This window comes from Zosterops lateralis (genome assembly GCF_965231275.1).
Source record: "Zosterops lateralis genome assembly, chromosome: 1".
In the NCBI taxonomy this organism is placed as follows: Eukaryota; Metazoa; Chordata; class Aves; order Passeriformes; family Zosteropidae; genus Zosterops; species Zosterops lateralis.
The window spans coordinates 13,173,240-13,196,930 of record NC_139762.1 but is presented as its reverse complement, the minus strand read 5'-3'; the positions used below and the strand labels follow the sequence as shown (position 1 = coordinate 13,196,930).

Sequence of the window (23,691 nt, the reverse complement as noted above, 5' to 3'; positions counted from 1 at the left end):
TATACTGAGAGTTGCCATTATATTGAATTTTCAAAGAAAAGTCATTTGACAAAGAGATTGTTGCTCTAGAGATTTTATATGTCATCTGTACTATTGCAATTGTACAGAAATAAAAGTATATCCACTGAGATTATGATGGATAAAAGAATTACACATATCGTGTATTTATCTATCTCTGTCCTACTTCAGCCTCCTGGTATGAAAATGAATGTTCCACATGCCATTTCAAGACTGAAGCATGGATGATGGATACATGGATGTGTCTCAAGACTGAAAATAAAAAATAAAACCAACACGGAAACACTGTCAGAAGCAATGGAATGGATTGGAAAGGACTGTTTTGCGTTACAGTATGAGATGGGAGGTTTGTGTTTTGAGTCACTGCTGGACCCCGGGATGCACCTTGCAGGTTAAATAACAGTCCTGGCTAAGACCTCTTTCCTTGGCCAGACAAGCACAAGCACTTATTCCAGCTGAGGAGGCTGTGGCAGGTGTCTTGCCCTTTGGCAACGTGCAGATTAAACTCCTGGTGCTGGGCCCTCTACCTAAATCTGCCCCAGTGGTTATTGAGCTCTAAGAGCTACTGCTGAATGCTTCTCTCTGACAAAGCAGCACTGCATGAAACCAGCTGAGCTTAGTGTTTGCAGGAGCTATTTACTCGTGGATGATATTCACAGTACTGTATTTCAGTGGCATAGGAAGTAGCTAATAAAAAATTGTGTTTACTCTCTGTGTAGAACTATTGTTATAAGTCACAGAAGTGCTCATACTAGTGCCCTTTTTTAAACACTTTCCATAACGTATTTTCAACAAGAAGTATTTCCTGAGACTGTGTTTAGAGTCCACATTCATTAACCTTCCAAGCATGCCAGAAGGCTCATCTTTTCATCCCACAGGGATTTGGGAAGACAGAAAGCTACTGGATTAAAATTTTACTTGAGCAAGCAGTGTTTCTATTTCAGAAAAAAATCTCCAGGAGATGTTATTTACATTTAATTGCATTTTTTTGAATTTTTGATTTTTGTGTCATTTTAATTTGTGGAGCAGCATCTATAGCATTGTCTGGTACTTTACAAAAGTGCCAACACACACCATGCTCTGAGTTACAGTTCCTGGAGGTAGAGAATTGATGGTATTTTAATTATCTGTACACACGCACCATTGTGTGCTTGCGTCTTTAAACATCCAGATAAGAAGTTTTTACTCGCCTTTGAAAAAGGAAAATGCCCAACATTTTTGTGCTTCACTTCCCTCACTGCTTTCCACAACACTCTGACTAGTTATTCTTTTTCCTTCTACAACTTCTCCCCTGTGATCATGTTGAGACATATCCCCTTTCAAATGATGAGACAACCTCCCTAAAAGAAACATGGCCTTTTCAACAGTTGCTGCCCATATCACTAAAAAATAACACTATGAACATCAGCCAAAAGCTAGAGAGCAATTCCGTAGTGCTTTGGGCCCAGCAACAGCACAAAGGAACAAAGGATAGAAACCCCCAAAGCTCTAACTTCAGAGGACTTTCCCACCCTGTAACAACCATGAGTCACAGTGAAGCAAAAGCCATCTGTTCATCTGGACACAGATACTGCTTGTCAGTGAGCAGGAAATGTTTCCACTGAGAATCCCACAGCAGTGTAAATCTCCCTGCGTAGACAAACTTTTGGTGTTTTAGATCTCCTGGTCTACAAATTGGGAACAGTGTCGCTCCCTTTTACCCTGCTTTGTCTGTTATCTTTTTTTTTCCAAAACCAGGCTGGTCAGGCAAGAGATTGGCTGTGTGGACATATGCTTGGCACCACGAGGCCTCCAAGACAGCTCATGAGTTCAGCAGTTCTCATCAAAAGCCAAGCACTCAAATGCAGCAACACAGAGCATCACCCACACAGCCAGCGGCAGGGCCATGATCCCGAGGCTCTTCAGCAGCAGCCCCTTCCCACTCCTCCTTTCCATGCGCACTGCTACATGACCCAGCTCAGCTGGGACCCCTTGGAAGATGGGAAAATGCCATGTTACATCCTGCCCTCTAATGACATCCCTGAGATTGGCTATTGATGAGACTGCAGTCATAATTAATATGTTGTATGTTGAAATAGTGGCAGAAATACACTCTGTAAAGGGACCAATCGAGTCCTAATTAAAATCATGTTTAACTAATCCTTTTGGGATGGGGACTGTCACTTAGTGTTTGTTCTTTCCATATGTAGCCCAATGGCATTCAGCATTGGTGATAAATTTAAGTGTTATCACAATACAGGCAATGAAGAATAATCACTACAAAAGTATAAATTTCATGCTTTTTTCCTAGCATGACTACTTCTGTAGGCATCTCATATAAATTTGCTTGACTATTGCATAGTTTAGGTTACCACTGCATAAATGTTTAGCAACTCACATGTGCAGGATGGGTGTCTAATAATTTTCATGTGTGTAATGTTTTGATCAAATTATTTCCACATTCATTTTCATGGATTAGTGTCCAAATGGACAAGACTCAAAAAATCAGAAAAAACTCTTTAAGGTTTTACTGTACTGAAGACATTCCTAAAGACTACATTTTAAAAAATGAGAAAGCACTAATAACATTAGTGAGAAAGCACTAATAACATTAAACGAGAAAGATTTAATAATCTTACTTCTATTAAAATTAGAACATTTACATTCAAATTTACAATATGTATGCACAATTATGTCAAAAGTACTATCAGCATTCTATAAAACAAAAGTGTGATTGCCTATTAAATCAGATGATACCAAAAAGATCAGCTGGTTAAAATTTTTCTTCCTCCAGTTAGAACAACAAGACAATGTATTTGCTTTGATTATAACTTTTGATTTCTGTCATGCCTCTGAAATTCATGATTGCCAAATGAATACCAAATAAGATTTTAAAAAATCCCTACTAAAATAAATTTCTTAAACTGCAAGAGAATGGAAAAGAGCAAGAAAGAAAGAAATATTTTGGCTTCTCTGTATGCTTACTAACTTAATTGTTTGGCCCTTGAAAAAAACAACTTGCCTTGAGCATTTAAACTCAAAAAAAGGGCTCATTTAAAGCAAAACATTTTTATTTGATGAAAAACTCAAAGAACTTCTAGGACATCTTCTAAAAAAAGTTTACATATTTTTGAGGGAGAGTCATTAGATGCAAATAACAGGTAAGGAAGACAGAGAACATCTACATGTAATTAAAAAAATAATCATAGATGATTTCTGCACCAGGTGGAGATCACACAGCACACATCACCAAAGAAGATAGGCAAGCTTTGCTGGAGAAGTCTTGAAGGAAGCTGCCTATCTCTTGGGGCAAGGAAAAAACTATTCAGGAGGAAAAAAAAGTCTGTGAAATTGCCAGCAGGATATACAATGACCACCACAGATAAGAACTCCAGCAGGTTGCAAATGTATAGGAATAAGGTTAACACTTGGTTGTTTATTCAAAAGCAAATGAAAGATGACCTTATGATATCAAGCCTGGATTAGGACTCAGAAGATCTGAGTTCATTTCTTGGCTCTGCCATAATCTCTCTTTGTGATTTTGGGCCAGAGCTTACATTTGGCATAGAGTGAAGGAAGGAAGTAGTATCCTTTCTGTATAGTTAGGGAACTGAGACCCAGAGATAATACTAGCCACAATGTTTAACTGGCATTTACATTTCCAATAAATTTCTGTGCAGAGAAAAATGACTGAGAATGGAGAGGTATCTTTGTGGGTCTGATCCTCCAGTTATGTGCGTGTTTCTGATTCCTTGTTATGGAATTCAGATAAAAAATCCTTTCTCGCACACTTTGAACAAAGGGTGGGATTTTTTGTTGGTTGGGTTTTTGTTTGGGTTTTGTTTGTTTGGTTGCTTGCTTGGCTGGTTGGTGTTTTTTTTGTTTTGGTTTTTGGGAAAGGGGGAGTGTTGTCTTGTTTATTTGTTTGTTTTGTTTCTTTTTTTTGGTAACCAGGCTAAAATACAAAAAACTCGGGAAAAGTACTTTTTACAGAGTCATTTAAAATTTTCTTATGACTTCATAGTCTCATAATGAGGCCCCAAGAAGCCTCCAGGAATGAAAAAGGAACTAGGTATTACGTCTGTTTATATGGTATATATGCCCATTCATCTCAGATACATACCGAGTACCTTTATTTTATTCTTGCTATCATTCTAGGGCACAATAGCAGTAATGACAACACTATCAGTGTATTTACAGGGGCTTACACTGCAAACAGCAATTTCCCTGAATTCCTGCACGCCAGGCTGAGCTCTGGCACTGACTAGGACTAAACTCTGAGCACTTCAGTGGAAACTCAGAGTTACTTCATCATAGTCACTCGCTTTTCGCTTCCTTTTCCCTGTTGATGTCCCCAAGCTACCAGAGTTACTCTGATGTGAATGAGATCTGAATCCTGACCATTGGCAAGAGTTAGGGAAAACAGGAAACGGGGTATTTCAAATAACAATAGGTGGGAACAGTGAGTAAAGGTTCACTATGTGGTAACGGTGCTGACTCTTTAATGACTGTGTTTATTTCCTTATGTCCCAAAGAAGGCCACAGTTCATTTTGCTCTCAAATATGTACGTATGGACATGTGCATATCAGACCCTGTATCTAATTTTGCAGTTAATGGAACGGGTGGTGAATCAGCACTGACTCCCACTTCCCATAAGGAGCGACACAATGAGATTGCTCTCCTGTGCCATGAAAAATCAAGTTGCCAGGGGCAAAAGGTTCATCCCATACCCTGTTAAGAGAAAAGCTCTCTATTGATATAGCAATAGGGATTTTTTTTTTTTCCCCTCCTATTCACCACAGAAAGGAATACTGTGACACAGAGAAACTCTTAAAACCCTTTACAAGACTTACAACCCATACAATGCACTTCACGTGAAGTCAGAGCAGAGACGTTACAAGCTGGAAAAGCTATCCTGGGCCATGCAGTTCATTCCAAGCAAAGGTCTGCCGTTCTTGGCTGAGACTTCCACACAGCTCCTTGTCTAGTCTTGCCATGACTAATTCCCAGAAAAGGCAGTTTCACAACCACCCCGGCCAGCCATCCCTGTGTCTAATTGGCATCACTGCTTAGAAATACTTCCTTGCATTCTCCTATGAAAGTTTGCAGCTACAGTCTAATTCTATGTACTTTTACTAAGCCTTACAAGCAGCTAGTGAGACATCCCAGCTATTTTTAACAATCATTAGTCCTCCAGTCTCTCGCTTCACAAAATGACTGGTTCTTATTGGGTTCCTTTTCTCACAGCTTCCAAAATTGGTCTGAATTAAGTTTTGCAGCTTAATGCTCTGTTAAATAATGCTCACTAATTAGCAGCAGAAAAAACTACAAACTGGTCATATGAAAATGAAAGAATGCCCAGTGACACAGGTGTTTATTTTTTTTTCTTAGCTCAAGCTGGTTTTTTAATCATTAATCATTGATTAATGATTAAATCATCCTCCACCTGGAGAAGCAGCCAGTAAACTTCCTAAAAGCAGCCAAGGAGCTTGGTCAGACAAGCCCCAGTTGTTCCAATTTGCTACTTATGAGGCTGATCACCCTAAGCCCCATCTTTGCAAAGAATGTGTGCTTTTCTTTATACAGATTACTCATATTTACAAAGACCTGGCAGGCTACCTCATCTTGTTTGCTTGTTTTGTTTTGTTTTTGTAATAGAAGTTTTTTTACATCATGGAAGATTTTGTGCACTACTAGAAAAGTAATCATCCTGAAGTTCAGATCTCACAAAAATTAAAACTGTTAACTTTTTATAAGTTCAATTTTTATTTACCCTGTACAGGATGAGTGCTTTTAAATAGACAACCACACATGATATTTGTTATATTAAAACTAATGAAATTCCCATTCAATTAGGACTTATAACTCCTATTATTAATATTCTTGTGTACTATTGAGCAGACTGTTAAACTGAGCCACTTGTGGAAATAAGGTCTAATTCTGTTCTAATAGAGTCACAGAAGAAAAAGGTGAAAAGTGAATATATGTTTTGTTCATAAATATGTCCAGCAGCTAAGCATCAGGAAGGAAAAATGTCCTATTTAAAATATAAAGACAATACAGGTACATGAGAAAACAGGTTTAATAACAGGTTTAATACAGGATTGTCACTTGTAACTACAGCAGCGAGAGACAGTATAACCTTTCCAGTGTCAGTTATGGAAATGGAAAATGGAATTGCATTCAAGGTGAGGGTATGGACACTTAAGGAAGACATTCTTCAATATATCTGCCTGAGAAAGGACGGTCTGTGGACACCTTTTGTTCTCATGCTGTTTCTGGGTGCTGATGGGAATCACAGACCAGTTCCCAGAGCAGTTCCTTCTCACTGACTGTTTAGGCACATCTAGGAGAACCAAAGTGAAAACAGGAATTTAAAAGCATGAACTACAAGTCTCTGTAGCAGGTAAACTGTATAAATCACATAGATGTGGATTCTGTTTGAAGAGGAAAAAAACCTCAACAAACCAGAATGACAAAAAAACACACAACATACTACCTCTGACTCAGTTGGGGGTCATTAATTCAGGTCCTGTTCACATTAGCTAATGACAACCACTTTTTTCTCCTCCATTCTGGTAATTTTTAACCAGTATTTGTAGGGAAACACATCACCTCTCCTGCTTGCTGTGTCTGCTGAACAAGCTCAGGTCACATTTACCTAAATTCATCCTTACCATGTTTTCATCATTATGTCTTTTAAATTCATTTACCTTCTTCTAGTTTTACTCTAATTTATGGTCTGAAATGTAAGTGTCTAACTCTGCCAGAGTGACAGATCAGGAATCACCCCACTTGCTTGCCTACTCATTACAGTTCTATTTATATATCCTCAAAGAGCATTTACTTTATCTGTGGTAGAATCACATTGCACGCTAGTTTTCGATTTAGCAACTCGCCACCTTGGAAGCAGATAGTTTCAAGTTCTCTGCTATCTGACAATGCTTTCATGCAATTAACACCCTCTCTCACTCTTTTTCCCAAATAAAGTCCATTCATCCTAATCAAACCAAAAGCAATTGATTCCTGCCTATTTCATCTAATCTCCCTGCATCTGGCTGTACATGAACCATTTTCAGGAAGCTTTTCTCCTCCTCTTACTCTCAGCAGTGAATACAATGCAGACCAAGTTGATGTGTCCTCTAAAAATGCATGAATATTCCAAGAACAGAACAGGTGCTCCCCCTGCCTCATGTGGAGCTCAGCCCACCTGGAAAACACCGTCTGTCACCTGCTACTTTGGAGAGCAGATATTCCAGGAACCGTCTACCATTCCTGACAAAACTGGTTACTACGGAGAAGTGGTGGGGTATGTAATGTAGCAATACAGCTTTTCAGACAGAACCTTACTAAAATTAATGAAGCAAAAGGAAAGGGGGGGAGGGAGGTAAAAAGCACATAGGGATGTTTTTTCCCTGTACATACTTGTAAATTAGCAGCCTTAATGTGGCAAATTGTCTGCTTCTAAATTGTGGACAGTCCTACCTAAAAGCCATTGTGAAATATCATAGGCAAAGCTCTGACATTTGGAGCAATCCTATGTAATTTATACTAATTTTTGCTACTTTTTAAAGTGGTATTGATCATACAGAGTTAAAAACACAGGGAACATTTACAGAATTGGAAGTAAGTCTGTGACTACCTCTATGTAATCAAGGGCATCCACCATGAATTAACTGTCTGGCAGTGACAAGAAAATCATCCAAGGAGCTTGGTAGCTGTATTCCTTCCTAACTCACTAGCACTGCCCAGTCAGTACACACACTTCACATACATAAATGAAGAGGCTTCTGCTCTAAATCAGGGTCTTTGTCCTTGGTTGGCACATCTAAATAAAGTTGTGTAGTCCCAAGGGACTGACTGATTTTGCTTTGGATGTTTTAAAGTTAGAACATGTTTTCTTTTAAGGTTTTCAAGGTAAATCCCATCCTGGCTCATGATTGAAAAAATTCCAGTAGTATAAAATGGATATTTGAAACTTAACTGCTTTGTATAGCTTGAAGAAAGTCATTAGGGACTAAATTATATCTTCAAGTATCTTCACTAGCTCATTCTTTCATTTTCTTTCATTTTCTTTAATTTTCTTTCATTTTGGGGCCTATTAAAATTTGTCCTAACGTTTATTATCCTCCACAGACTACAATAAATTCCCTTCATCCCTTCGTTCCACAAGGCTGCTATTAGTGCCAGTAGTTTCCCTTCAGCTTGTGTTCCACAGAAGAGTCTCCTAAACCACAGCATGTTTTTGACTCACCATTTCATTTTAATTCCTGATTAAATACATACTGAGTAAAAACACTTTGTTTTCTTCACTCTGTTTTCTTATCCATTCTTTCTAATCTGGGTTTGACCTTTAGTTCTATTGATACTTTTTGATACTTGAAATAAAAATTTCTTACTACAGTAACAATCTAGAACTAATTCATCCAGTGACACATATGTCAATTTTCTTTTGTCCATTGATAATTGTCTAATGAAAGCCAGCATTTAATCAGAATATAACTTAAACAGTTTTTACTGCACAATAGTCACATCTGTGCCATAGTTTTCTTTGATGCAGTTCATTTTCTCCTACAGCAGGATTCTTCATCCCACTCAACCAATCACAGACTGACAGCAGTGCAGACAACCTTACTTATTAAAGAGGCATTTAATTTAAGGACCTTTGCATCTCCATCAATTTACATCTGCTATTTCCAGTTGTCCTTCAGTAGGAAATACAAAAGAAGATCCTTATGACTCAAACTCCTCATGGGCAGAGCCAACCTCATCCAGCCTCTGACAAGCCCAGATTTCTCTGACATGACACACAGCTAAAAAGGGGGCAAGTGTAAAATAGAAAGAGTGGATAGTTGCATTTACTGTCACTAAGTTTGAAAATAAAATCTTGTCTAAACAGGGAGCTGGTCAGTTAAAAAAATACTAATGATTCCCAGAGTTATGTTACCAGATTATATTTGACTGGAGCCCACACTGCATATTTCACTCCACAGAACTAAAAGTAGGCTCAAATAAGGTGTATAATTCATCTACTTAAGAGGGCCCTTTTTTTTTTTTTTCCTTCTGCAGTTTTCTTCAGAAAAATAATCTAGTTTTGGCCACAAGTAGACACAAAACTACCTGCACTATCTGTTGCCTGCAAGGTAATTTTGGATATATATTTACATGTTTGGCCAAGTGAAACCAAGTAAAGAATTACTGATTCAACCAAGTGTGCATAATTATCTGGATTTAGGTATTTTGTGTTTTCAGCATTGCCTTGTTTTTCTAAACATAAAATAATGCTCTGATTGACCTTCTACTTTTTTTTTTTTTTTTCCGTATATATAGGAAAACCAACCATGAACATCAATTGTTTGTTTAAGGAATCACCATATTAATAGCTTATGAGGGGCGCAGGCATGGAAAGTTAGACTGACATTTTCACACCTGCAATCATCACCAGCTCACAGAAAACAGTAGGCAGAAGAAATACACATTAAACACTTCAGTTACTATTTGTAGGCAACCAGCAACAAATACAGAGAAAAGTGGAGAAATGGAAAGAATAAACCTGAGATTATGGTAGAAACATCAGCAGAAAATTAGAAGTTCTTTAATAAAAAACTCCCCCACATTAGGACAGTTTGTTCCATGTACTGGACACTGCTTTGGAAAGCCAATGACCACAGTTTCTTAAATTATTTTCAGACATTCATATCATTGACAAGTCTAGTCTTAAAAAAGCTGACGCTCCATCAACACAAATAACTATCTGTGCTTAGGTGGAACTGGGAGAAGCAGCGTCAGATGGCGCTGGCCAGGAGCATCCACTGCGGTGTTCTTCCACGCAAAGATCTCTCTCCATGCAAAACTCCAGGACCATCATCCAGGTCTGTTTGGGACCCAGCTCCCGCTTCAAGGTGTCACTGAGGCCTCCTCAGCTGTCCCTCGGGGGATAAAAAAGGACAAAAACATCAAATCCTCCTGCTCACGGGAAAGCACAACCCAGGGGGCCCGCAGAGCCTGTGGGTGTTGCTCCGCAGCCTCACGGAGAAGGGGCTGGGGTAGGGTCACGGTTATGCCGGACAGACGGGACACCCCTGCAGACACCAGCGGGGTCACATTACCCTGCCCCAGGCCCGGGGGGTCACAGTTACCCCGGTCAGACAGGACATCACTGCTCAGGCCCGGGGGCGTCCAGGTTACCCTGGCCAGTCAGGACATGACGGGACACCCCTGCTCAGGCCCGGGGGGTCCAGGTTACCCCGGCCAGGCAGACAGGACGGGACACCCCTGCTCAGGCCCGGGGGAGGTCCAGGTTACCCCGGCCAGGCAGACAGGACGGGACACCCCTGCTCAGGCCCGGGGTAGGTCCAGGTTACCCCGGCCAGGCAGACAGGACGGGACACCCCTGCTCAGGCCCGGCGCAGCACCGGTCCGGCTCCGCAGCGCCCCCCGCGGCCGCCGGGGGCAGCGCCGCGCGCTCGCCGCTCCCCTCCCCCGCGCGGCCGCCTCGCGAGCGCACACCGCCCCTTCGGAAAAAAGCAGCCGCTGCTTCTCCGCTTTATATACCCTGCTAAAAATAGCCTGCCGCCGGGCCGGCCAATCAGGAGGGGGCGAATTTCGAATCGGGCCAATGGCGGGAGCCGTCACGGCCGGGCTCGGTCACGCCAGGAGGAGCCGCGATGTCTGCCGCGCGGCGATTGGGCGGCTCTGACGTCATCGGCACGCGGGTCGCGGGGCGCGCGGCGGGGATTGGGCGGCGGCGGCGGGCGGCGCGCCGGGATCACGCGGGGCGGGGGCGGGCGCGGGGGCGGGGCGGCGGCGCGGCCGGGCAGAGCTTTGAATAGGGAAGTTTTGCGGGGGGCTCCGCTCGCAGAGTCCGCGCCGTGTTTGCAAATATTGGGGCCGCTCCTGCGCCAGGTCCGCCGGCCGCGGGAGGGGGGACAGCCGCGCGCCCGCCCCGGGAGACGTCCTGCCCTGCTGTGCGATTAAACTTTGCATGAAACTTTGGGTCTTTTTTCTCCCCGAGCTCCTCAAGGAATTAATATATATATCGATATATACAATTTTTTTTTCTTCTTTTTTTTCATCTCTGGAGGAAGGGGGGGGGGACTTGGAAACTGAGAGCAGAGGTTAACACCCCCCCGCACACACCCCGCAACCCCTGCACATAAAGGAGGCATCTGTATTTTTGGTAACCAGCACTGACTTTGTTGTTGCAACTTGAGACATGGATGTTCTCCCAATGTGCAGCATCTTCCAGGAACTCCAGATTGTGCACGACACGGGTTACTTCTCAGCCTTGCCGTCCCTGGAGGAATATTGGCAACAGGTAAACGAGGATGTCGATGTTGTTGTTGTTGTCGGGGATTTTTTTTTTAAGCCGTATTAAAGGATGAGCGGATTTAAGAACGAAAAAGAGAAAAAAAAAAAAAGGCAAAAAAAAAAAAAAAAAAATCAAGCCCAAGTGTCAGCGAGGAGTTTGGGGAGAATTCAGCACAATGTGTAGCGATGTTTTGAAGCAGGTGTTCCGGCTCTGAGCAGACGGCTGGCTGGGGGGAGCAGTCCCGAGGCGGATGAAGGAGCTGCGCATCCCCGTCTCTCCGTGTTTACCGCGGGCGCTGCCGGGGGCTGTCAGCGCCCGCTCCGCACCGACTCCTGCCAAAAGTTTTGCGCTTGTACCAGGTCCAGACTCCACAGCTGGGTCTTGTCATCCGAGCTCCCTGCCTTGGCCAAGGGCTGCTTTGCGCCCTGTGCTGTCGGTTCATGATTTTTATTTTTTTTTTTTTTTCTGCTGTGTTTTTGTTTTGTTTTTTTTTTCCTGCAAATGTATATATACTATTATTGTTTTTGTTGCTGGCGAAGACGGGGAGAAAGCCGTGCAGGAGTGTCGGCACACGGGCTGTGTGTGCTGTGTGTGCCCGGCACAGCGCGGGGCCGCTCCCGGCGCGGGGAGCTCTGTCAGCCCGTCACTTGTCAGTCATATGACAGCGCTCCCCGTGTGCTAATTGCCGTGGCCGGGCAGGGAGAAGAGCGGAGCCTTCTTCCCTTTAATGGACATTTATTTTTGGCCATTTTCCCCCCGTTCTCTGCTCGCTGCGGTCCCACTGGCGGGGTGGCGGCTCTGACAGCCCCGCTCAGCCGGCACCGGGTCAGGGACCTGCTGGCGCTGCAGGAGGACGGAGGAGCCTTTCCCAGAAGGTTGAAATGCAAAGTGTTACAACCTTCACATGCCTGCTAATTGTATGCAATGACTTTTTTTTTTTTTTTTTTTTTTTTTTCCCCGCTCCCTCCCCCCCGCTCCCCTTTCAGAGCGGCAGCTCCGTGGTACGTGATTGAAATGGAGCTAAGTAGTTTCCTTCAGGCGCTCGGGCTCCTGGCCGGGCGCCAGCCCTCGCTCCCAGTAGCCTTCAGAGGCATTTAAACTGGGAGAGCTTCACTCTGCTCCCCATTACTAATCTACCTAATGAGGAATTTAAATTAGCCGGGAATATGAAAGTTTAACAAGATCTTAATAAATGCTTTTTTTTTTTTTTTGCTTGTTTTCACGGAAAATCAAAGCACTATTGTGCTGTCCCTGTAGAAACCCTTCTTGTTTTTAGCAGCGTTGCAACCCAGTTCCCTAATTATAGGCGAATACATAAATACCGTGTGCAACAGTGGGTTTGGTTTGGGGCTTGTTTGTGGTTCTGGTTTTTGTGTCCAGTTTTTGCCCCACTCGGAGCCTGGGCAGAACATGTGACCCGGTTTGCTGGAGCGGTGCTGGGGAGAAGGAGCTGCTCCCATGGCGGCTCCGCTCCTGGGCAGGGGGAGAGGGGCTGGGAGGGGAGTGTGTGCCATTGGGACCGGCTTTTGCTACCGGACTTGGAAAAGATGATCTTGCTAAAATAAGTAGTGTTTGGTTTGGAAACTTGGTGTGTCCATTTTCTGTGTAAAGCTTCCATATGGATCATTTCCTATAGTGGAAAGAATAATCCTGAAACATCAGCTTGTTGCCATAACAGTTCACATTCTTTTTTTTTTTTTTTTTTTTTTTTTTTCTTCCTTTCTTTTTTTTTCTTCTGTTCTCTGGAAAATGGCTAGAAACTCAGCAGGGGTGAAATGAAATTGAAACCCACAGTTTCACCCCGTTTAGAGTGGTTTTGTTTTTTGTTTTGTTTTCTTTCATGGAGTCGAGGGGAATGTGGTTGGGGGGGAAGTTGTCCATGTACTGTTACATGTACATTTGCAGAGTACTTTCTTGGCAGATGGTCATGGTTTTAAAAGGAAGTCTCCTTTGGCATTGTGTGAAAGAAAGAAAGAGATGACTCATACAGTTGCACTCTTGGCCAGTAGATAAAGTTCTTGTTCATTGTGGGACTCCCAGCAGGACCTCAGAGTAATTTCCCATCTCGCATCCTATAGAACAGGACATTTCTATTCTGGAACTTTTTTCCTCCCCTTTCCTCTGTTGTTGAAGTTCTCCATGTTCCCCTGAGCATGCATGGGAGCAGTTTGAGTTATGTGGTGTGCATGCCAGTGTGCTTGGAAATGACATTCTTTGAAAGTCGAGTGTGCTGTGTTCTCATGCACAGGAAATGGGAGGATGTCTGCTGCTCCATTGATGTCCCCAGAAGACAGGCCGGCAGCTCCGCAGCCATGCTGAAATGTGGCTTTGTTTTCTGACACAGGCTTTGGGTTTTAGCTGCATGTCAGAGTGCATCGTGTTCAGTTGGGTCTTTTCAGCCTCGTGTTTGTGTGAGAGATACAAAACAACTTGAAATTAGTCAAGGTGCAAGAGCAAAGTGTAGTTTTATCTTGTGGTTCTCTATGGTCTTTTTCAACATCAGCCTGCTGAAAACACAGATTTTATGATGAGAATGATGATAATTTAACTGAGTCATTAGAATGCTATTTTGGATACCAAAGCTGACTTGCACCTTCAGCTGTGTGTTTGAACTCCTGCCCAGGTCTCAAAAACTGATTTCTTTTCATCGTAACAGTCACCTAGTTACGGTTTGAGGAGCCTTTAATTTGTTTTGAACCTAGAAACCTCAAATCGAATGTGCTACATTCCTGCATGCTTTTTGAAGTGTAAAATAATTTGGTTTATTTTTAAGCAGGCCTGTAACTTTTCTTTTTTTCTTCCCCCTCTTTCACCTAGACATGTTTGGAGCTGGAACGGTATCTTCAGAGTGAACCCTGTTATGTTTCTGCATCTGAAATCAAATTTGATAGCCAAGAGGATCTCTGGACCAAAATTATTCTGGCACGTGAGAAAAAGGAGGAATCTGAACTGAAGAACACATGTGTCCCAAAAGAGGACAATCTTGCTAGTCAGAACTTAGAGACCAACAGTTTGAATTCTGACGTGAGCAGCGAATCTTCAGACAGCTCTGAGGAGCTCTCGCCCACGACAAAGTTTACCTCTGACCCTATAAGTGATGTTTTAGCCAGTTCAGGAAACTTGAGTTCATCTGTCACTTCCACTCCCCCTTCGTCTCCTGAGCTGAGCAAGGAGCCTTCTTCCCAGATATGGAATTGTACGCCGGGTGAGTTGCATTCACCGGGGAAAATCCGTACCGGTACCACTGGAAAGACTGCAGAAAAAGGTACACCCTCCAATGGTGACACCTCCCCAGATGGCAGAAGGCGTGTTCACAGGTGTCATTTTAACGGTTGCAGGAAAGTTTACACCAAAAGTTCACATCTGAAAGCACATCAGCGCACTCATACAGGTTAGTAACCCTATGCTTATTAAGAGCTGGCAACTGCTGTGGGGAATACCCCTTGGTGGTGGTGTCACAGGTTACTCAATCACTGGGTGGTAGCCCAGGTTTGGAGGGATGATGTAAGAGCAGCAGAGGCTTACCAGCATCATTTCCTCATTGTCTTCATGAGCCAGGGCACTTGCTGCTGGTGGATTAGGCTGCTGTCATGGCGAATAGGAGCCACTTGTCTAAGCAGGCAGTAGTTGAGAAGCTGCAGCAGCACATGGTCTTCAGGAGAAAAGGTCCAGCCAAAATAGGGGCCAGGCCCTTCTTGATGATTCTTAAAGCATAAGTGAGCTATGCCTTTTTTTGCTGAAAAAAAAGAATGTATATCCAAAAAACAGTCAGAATACTAAATACTGTAAGAGCTTGTTTTTATGCTTCAGTCCACATCGGGTCTATTTTATCAGACATACCAAGGCCTTGATTATATTAAGTATGGCTAAATTTGTAACTCATTTAACACTTATGCATGCCATTGTTATCAGCAAAAAATCTTGGAAAGCCACAGTGTATTGTTGTCCTTCTGACACATCTGTCCAATTAGACCTAAAAATGTATGATCTAATGTATAATTTCATCCCAAATTACTGAGCAACAGCATTTTATTGTTATGAAACCTGAATAAAAAATAAAAAAAAACAATCCTGTATGTTATTGGGAAAGAAAGTGAGGAAGATAGACTCTTCAGGGCTTTTATAAATATTTTATGGTTGAAGTAGCCTGCTGATGTGCTTGTTTGAGCATTATTATTTGACATCTCTTTATAACAGCAGTTAGATGTGTAGAGCTGTTCCTTGGCTCAGTAATCATGGCTTAATGTGAGGAACTGGCATGGTGTTCTTGTTGTACCAATCCAAACATCTATATGGGTGGTTGGCTTTTTTTTTTTTTTTTTTTTTTTTTTTCCCTAAGATGTGGGAAAGAGAATTCAAGGAAAAAATTCTATTTTGACTCATGAGCTCAGCATTTTGTGGCTTTTGTGGGAAGTCTGAGCAAGCTCGGATGCTCCCATTGTCATGCAGAAGTTAGATAAAACAGGATTATTTCAAGAGAAAAAAAAAACAGTTTCCCCTGAAACCGTGGTTGTTGAGCAGATATAAATAGCTGTCATAAATAGGCTCAGAAGTATTGCAGAAATGGTGTTCTGGTGCTGTCTGGTTGAGAACGTTCCTGTGAATGGAAGTGGTATTTCTTGAATGCTGAAATAGCAGTGTTCAAAGTGGTATGCTGGCTTTTCCAAGAATAAGTGGCTCAGCAGAAAAGAGGTTGCATGTTATGCAGATGAGTGAGTGACAGAGGACTTTGATGCAATACAGTAGCCTAATTGCATTTTGGAGCCTAGCTGTGCTGTCTTTAATCACCTTTATGAGGTGAATGGTACCTGTTTGGGAGTAAGCCTGCCATTACGGATGAACAGGAATGGTAGAGGGCTGGATTCCTTTGTTTCCTGGGAGCTTGTTTAATCACTCTTTTTAAAAATTATTTTTTGTAAGAATGAGATTATTTGATGTGCTGTTGCAGCAAGATAAGTAGGAATCATGTGGATGAATTTTGTGAGCCTTCTTTGCTTGCGTGTTCTGAAGCATTCAGATAGGTTAAATAAAATTGTCTGTCTTTGGAGAAGTGAAGGAGGTTTACATAGAAAATGATAGCTCCTGTCTTTGAATGAAGTCATGACTAACATGTAATCTGCTTTCTTTGTAGGGGAAAAGCCTTACAGATGTTCATGGGAAGGGTGTGAGTGGCGTTTTGCAAGAAGTGATGAATTAACCAGACACTTCAGAAAGCACACTGGTGCCAAGCCTTTTAAATGTAGTCACTGTGACAGGTATGTGATTGAAATGCACCCTTTTTAAATAGTTATTTTTAATGCTTGTTGGAAAGCCAGTCTGGGCTGCTTTTTGCTTCTGTAGGAATTATTTGGGAACACAACTGTGTCTGGTAGTTTTAAGGAAGTATTGCATATTCAGGCTAGAAAAACCCTTCCATTTTACTAATCATTGGGAAGCGGTTTGTAGCCCGATCTTGCAGATAAATGTTGAGGAGTCCGCGGTGTTACCACCTATCTGCAGAGCTCCTAGGTGCCCACAGACACCTTGAGTACTCCCGTGTATCCTGGGCATGCTGAATTCCTCCTCCACCAGCTGTGTGTTGGAGCAGGAGCAAGGGGAGGTGCCTGAGCCCCGCGTGTCGCGTGCGTGCCGGCGGCCGCGGGCTAACGCGCAGCCTCGCTCTTGCCTTGCAGGTGTTTTTCCAGGTCTGACCACCTGGCCCTTCACATGAAGAGACACCTCTGAATGGGTCAAGAGGTGAATCCTGCGGGCTAAGAGGCGTCAAGGTTTGAAGAGCCTTGAGCGGAGGGATGCGTGTTCCAGCCAAAGCATGCCATTTTGCACCCTACCCAGTTGCCTCCAGGACCTCACTTCCTTGAAGGTCTTTTGAGGGCTAATAAGTCATGTAAGAACGGCATAGCAACCACGGTGCGTGATGTTTGGGGTTTCCTGGACTCATACACTGGTATCTAACCTTCTGAGTGGCTCCTAAGCCTTTGCCGTGAGCATGTGCACTGAGAATGTTAATGATTGGGCGACTGTATGCGATGAGGATCTCTTGATGACTGTATGTTGAGGCACATTTTTTTTCTTGTGGTTGTTTTATAACTGTAAGAGAAAAAAAAAAGTCTGAATGTCTTGTATGTGAGGAATATCTCATGAGATGGGACGACCACCAATCATTTCCAAGGGGTGGGGGGAGGGTGTCTGCACCTTTTTAGAGGGAAAACCTGAGAGGGGGGAAGGGGAGAATAAAAAGAGTCAGGATGCCAGAATGGAAATGGGGAACCTCCCTGTTCCTGTGTGAGAGGAGCTTTAGGTGTCTGGTGCAGCTATTAAACGTGCAATGTGTCAAGTAGCTTGTTTTACTTGCTACAGAGCTCATTTGTAATCCATTGTATAAGCTGTGTATTTACAAATGTAACACAACTATAACTTTTCATTATAATACAAAGGTTATTGCATGGTTCTGGGGAACTATATGCTTTTCCATTCTTTAATCAGGACTGCAGTTTTGATTCCAGTTAAGAGCAGCTAAAATACAATTGGTCTAATGTTACATAATGTATGGAACATGAATAATTTTTTTGTTGGGTGGATAAAACCACTATTGGTTAGAAACTGATTTTTCTCATGCAGCTAATTTTTCTCTTATTTATGCCTTGAGGACTAACTTCTGGTTTTCTAGCTGTTAATGCACTGTTGACCTTAATAATGGTGCCTTATGCAAGTGACCTTCTCTTGCAGGGGGTCTTATACAGGGGTATGGGTGATGCATGCTTTATTAAGGCTCTCTTTTCACCTGGCATTGTACTGTATCAAATGTATAATATGAGGGGAAAAAAAGGTTACTTCCAGGGTCCTCCTTCACAAAGACAAATATAGAGAAAAGTCATTCATGTCAGTACAGTATTTGTTTAACTTAGACAATTTTACTGTGTTACAGTATAATGCATATGCCAATTGAATACCTGACCAGTTCTGCCACCTTGAGACTTTTTTTATATTGACCTTGCACAACAACTGTGTATATACACACCCCAACTGTACTTAATATGTCAAGTTTTCATACATATTAAAGATACAGAAGTATTAAAAGATGTATTTGCTTAAAAGGCACAAGTTTCACATCTATATATCTAGCTATCTGTTGGTCATACAGAAAGAAACTATATTACTTTTTTTTTAAAAGTGGGCAGAAAAATAATTGTGTATGTATATTTGTGTGTACAGTCTGTGTATGTGTGTATATATATAGATAATATATAAATATTTTTTTTAAAAGGAAAAGAATTAGAACACATAGCTAGAAAATGCCACAGCCCATCAAAATATTCCCTCTTCCCCCTTACCCCCCGCAATACGGTCATTAAGGAGACAAAGAAATGAAAGATACAGTTAATTAAAATCTAGCATTTTTAGAGGCTTTACCTTTAGCTTAATGGTATGCTAAAGGCTTTGTTGGCATTCAGTCCTTCTCAGACTGCTGACTGTGTTTTGTAGTTATTAGGTTGTCTGGAATAGCGTATCTGTGGCCATTTAAGAATGATATGAACCGAATATTGGCATGCTAAAAGAATATTAGCTGTGTGCAGAAGTGCACTCGGGTTTTGGCCTTCCAGCTTATACTGGAGGACCTGTGAGTGAGCTAGTCGTTGTGGTGGTTGAGCTCTAATTTTGCATAGTTCAGCTAAAATAAAGACTGTTTTTTCCTAGAGTAGGAATAGTCTGTCCAAAACCAGTTTTGTTTTGTTTTGTTTTTTTTAAACCAGCTCACTACAGTCGATGCAATGAAACATGTGACCTGTTTCTTTTACTGTTAATTATCAGTCTTGCTTACTCTGCTAATATTTTGGTATATCTTCCTGGAAATGTATGTAGATAAGTGGTTTAAAAAAAGTATATGCAAGTGATCTGGTTCTATGGAACACACAGGCTTAAATCATTCTCATTTCATTTTTGGTTTAAATTGCCTGAAAATGCACTTTTTTTTTTTCTTCCCCCAAGCAGACAAAATTTTCCAGAAAATGGATTTCTATTTACGATTGGGTTTTGTTGTATTTTTAACTCCTTGTTTGCATTGTCCTTGGCTTAGCAGTAATTCTTATAAACAAGAAATTAAAACAAAAACAAACAAACAAAAAGCAAAAACAAACCAACCCCAAACAAAAAATACTTGCACTGGCTTGTCTCAATTGTGAAATACCATCAGACTTATGTGGATGGGGTGGGGCTGTGTGCCATATGTCAAATGCCTGTAATTTTCTTAATAAGCAAGTACATTTTGTTCAGGTGATAACTGAGCCTCAATCAAGCTGAAAAATAAAAAAATAAAACATTTTTGCTTGAAATTTAAGAAGAAAAAGTTTCTATTAGTGAAATTTCTTTTTTTGTTTTTGAAGCACCCTGTTATCTAAAGAATCTCTTTGTAAGATTTTTGTAAAAATTTTGTTTTACAAGATTTTATTTGAAATTGTTTTTTGCAAGATTGTTATATTTCTGTATGAATGTATTTTTTATTGGAATAACATAAAAAGAAATTCTTATCAGCATCACGTGTCTGTTTCCATCTTTCTTCCCTCTAAGTCCTACACCCCAAACAATGTCAAGTACTGTGTTGCTGCTTTGTCTTGAGTCACACCTGGTCACGAGTGCAAACACCTTTGGGTCAGGTCACATTGTGGAAGACAAGCCCTGTTGGGAAAATAATCTTGGCAGTAGAAACTAGAAGTTCTTCCATATTTGAAAAGCTGCTCTTGACTCATCATTTGCCTCAGCGGAATAAATAGTTAATGTGATTGTTACTGCAAGACTGCACCTTCATTTCAAATCGTTTGTTCTGGAGAGGTGAATGCACATGGGACAAGTTTGGCATGTGGGAAAGGAGGTTCAGTGGGCATTCAGAGGGAAGGACAAAGCCAGAAAGGTGTTGGCTGGGCTGGAGGCAGGCACCTGTCCTTGGCATCTACTGCAGAGCGTGGACTTGGAGCTGCCTCTTCCAAGGGGAAGCAAGCCCAAAACCTCAAGGTGCAGCTGTGGGAAGGAGAACTTGGAAGGGACTGCATGGGATCTGCCTGCTGCAGACACACATCTGAGGCTGCTGTAGGGCTGACCTGACCCACATGCTGGTGGTGACCTTCAACCTGTGGAGCACAAGCCTCTCTGAACCACATTCTTTCTGAGCAATGGCTCTTCAAAGCATGCTTGGCATGCACCTGGCTCAAGACCCGTGCAGAACTTGTTTGATGTTGCCTTGTGGCTCCTGCTTCACTCACGCTGGTGTTAAAAGTCCCTCAAGCATTGAGTGAAAACACTGGCAAAATGGCAAAGTTGTATGCTGAGAATCTTTCACATATCTTTCAGCATGTAAATTCAGTTCATGTTAACATATCATGGACTTAGATGATTTAGGAATGGTCTAAAATGATGCAAAAGAACTGAATAAAGATCGAGGCAGAAGCAATGTGGAAAAGGGACCCTTGCCACCTTCCCCAGTTAGCCCTGCAGTGGGCTAGCAAATAGACATAATGCCTGCATTAGGCATGGCAAAAATGACAATTTAGGCAAATGCATGATCTGCAAAGGGAGAGTTACATTAAATTTTACCACGGGTGTGTCTCATGCAATGGAACACAGGTGTCTTCTGGGAAACTTACTTAGTTAAAGTTTCAATAGAAATAGAAAAGGCTACTGAGGTTTCGGATTGAGATATTTTGCCTCCTTGTGTAGAAAAGGAAATATTTTTAAAGAACTGAGCTTGACCTTGGAGATTCTCCACCCAAAATGTTCAGTGGGTGTGTAATCTAGAACAAGGATTGGCAAATTTTTTCCTGTTTATTTGGTGTGTGTCATCTTGGGTTGTGTCATACTCTAGCTTTAAAAAAGGAAAAATCCTGAAAACTGCTTTATTAAGGATTTTATTGAGATCCTGCCTTTTTTTTTTTTTTTTTTTTTTTTTTTTTTTTTTTTTTTTAAATTCTCAGAGAGATTGTACTGAAAAACCAGTAGTGTGTGCAGGAAAAAAGAGACTACTTACAGAGCTATTGGGCAACAAGGAAACTACAAAGCAGAAAGCATTAGTGCGTTTCAACATACACATCTGCTACAGGTTTGCTTAATTCTGGATTTTGAAATGCAGAGCAGAGGGGAAGAGACATGAATTTGAGGGTGAACAAGTCAGATTGCTGAGGTATGGACATGGATTAGTAGCCTCTGCAAGTTCCAACAGCTTCAGCTGTGCTTGGAAAGGTGAAAAGGAAGACAGAGTCTGTGAGCCAACATGTTAGCACAGAGGTTAGATATGGCATGTTTGTGCAACCATCAAGATGAAACGGTTAAAATCCCAAAACAACCCATCTGGATGTTTGTTTTGGGGTTTTTTTTATCCTCTTGGGTGTGAAAAATCCAGGCATACAAGTGGTCAGTGCAAGTAGGGTGTATCAGTTTACCAGCTTATTTGAACAACTGTGTCTTACAAATACAACATGACTTTGAAGTTCACAATAGACAAGTGATTGCTGTTTTATTAAATTGGATGTCCATATTGTTTAGAAGTTGACTGTCTCCCCTCCAAACCACATTACCATTTGAAATAAACTGAATCTGGAATTGTGCCTGTTAAGGCATGTTGAAAAAAGCTGTATTTTATTCTTTCCTCTTTAGAAGTTGTTCATGGTATTTCTGCCTTTGTGTCCAGCTTTTACCTCTTCCATTCTTCTCAACTACTTGCGCATTTGTTCCTTATTTTCTTTAATTGCTCTGAAAGCTCTGAGGAATAAAAATGACCTCTGTAAATCACACAAATAGCAGCGGCAAAACTAGAAACAAGGAGAAGGAAGAACACTATGGCAATTGTTTCAAAAAGTAGCTGAGTGTTCTTTATGCAGCACTAAAAGAGTATGTGACCTTACATGTTTACATAACAGACTGAGACAGAGTTTGATAAGAGGAAAGCTTCATGGTCCATCCATTGGAGGTCTCCTCAGCCTTGTCTGGAGAGTGGAGTTCAGTAGATTGAAACAATAAGGGGATCTCTAACTGAACAAGATTGTGTGTGGGGGACACAGGTAAAAAAGGTTTCCCCTCCTCTTTTTAAAGAATGAAAGGTCTGATATTTCCTCTTTGTTCTGCAGAAATTCCTTGGAGAAAAAATGGCTTAGATAGGAAATCTCTGCGCTATTTTATCCTCGAGTTTTTACAGATTTGTTCCCTCTGGTAGCACTGGTTTATAGACCCAGCAACAATACCAGTACTCCAGTTCTTTATTTCTGGTGACAAGAGGTTACCAAGCAGCTCATACTTCCACAGAAGTCTGCCTGCTTTTGCCTCATCAACTGGGATTGTGTAGCCAAGAGGCATTTACAGGTACTTCTGAAATAAAGCCTCTGACATGGCAAGAAGCTCTGTTGAGATTATACAGTCCAAGGCAATGGTATCTTTATATTTTTTCCCCTTAGCTCTTTTACCTCTACACTTGCTGTTTCATCCCTTATTCATGGTCTTTAGATATATGGCATTTATTTTTGATCAAACCTGTAGCAATACTGTCTCATAACCATTTGAGCTCTTACATTTAAGGGAGAATGAGCAGACAGAGTATTGCTTTTGCACACAGGTCTACAGAGGTTTAATCAGTCTAGGATTCATTGGAGCTACCCTGGGAAATAAGGGTTTGCAGGTTCATGCATTAATATTGCGAGGCCTTGGTCAAAAGCTCATTTAAGTCAAGGAGAAATTCCTCGCTGAATTCGACTTGCTCCAGACAGAGTCATTTTTTCATAGAGCTGAACCTGAGGAGAAAGTACATTTGAAACCCATTCAGAACCAAATTTTCATTCAATGACATTTATGACTATATTTTGTCCATTTCCTGTTGAACATTTGATAGCTAGAGTTCACAAGTATACAAGCATTGCAAAGATGGGGTTTTTTTCAACAGAAATGTGATTTTTTTCATCCTGAAATTTATTTTTGATTGCAGACTGATGATAAACCCTGTAATTTGTTCTGCAGTTTCACTTACACAACAGCTACATAATAATTTTGTAGGTTATAGCAGTGACTATTTTGAACTGCAGTGGTTTCAATCAGAATGCTTCATGAAGTATTAGCTGAGAAATTATTAACTGGAGAAATTAATTGGATTTTCAGGATATCACGGCAACAGAGGTAGCCTTATGGCTTTAAAAAAAATTGCTGCATCAGATACGAGCCAGCACATTTTGTTAAAATGGAGAGAAACTATCCAGAATTTGCAATCGAGACTACAGATCGGTCGTGTTCTTGAAGTATAGGTTTATAATTTGTCACAGGAAAATAACTCCATAAAGCAAAACTGCTAAGGTGTTTTAAGATGATCTATTACATGGAGGTGTCTAGTACAGCCATTTTGGATCAGTTCATG

General features: G+C 41.5%; 1 protein-coding gene across 1 annotated transcript; it reads left to right on the top strand.

The window, feature by feature from the left end:
- Positions 1-10,741: 10,741 nt before the first annotated feature.
- Positions 10,742-19,840, top strand: KLF6 (KLF transcription factor 6). Its single transcript, XM_083878416.1, has 4 exons — positions 10,742-11,315; positions 14,127-14,700; positions 16,441-16,564; positions 16,982-19,840. The coding sequence occupies exons 1-4, from the start codon at positions 11,214-11,216 to the stop codon at positions 17,031-17,033; spliced, it is 852 nt and encodes a 283-aa protein (XP_083734542.1). The 5' UTR covers positions 10,742-11,213; the 3' UTR covers positions 17,034-19,840.
- The last annotated feature ends 3,851 nt before the right edge of the window (positions 19,841-23,691 follow it).

Coding starts and splice junctions, on each gene's coding strand:
- KLF6 (XM_083878416.1), top strand. CDS start 11,214: ATGGATGTTCTCCCAATGTGCAGCATCTTCCAGGAACTCCAGATTGTG. Junction 11,316..14,126: donor TGGAGGAATATTGGCAACAG/GTAAACGAGGAT, acceptor TCTTTCACCTAG/ACATGTTTGGAGCTGGAACG. Junction 14,701..16,440: donor ACATCAGCGCACTCATACAG/GTTAGTAACCCT, acceptor CTTTCTTTGTAG/GGGAAAAGCCTTACAGATGT.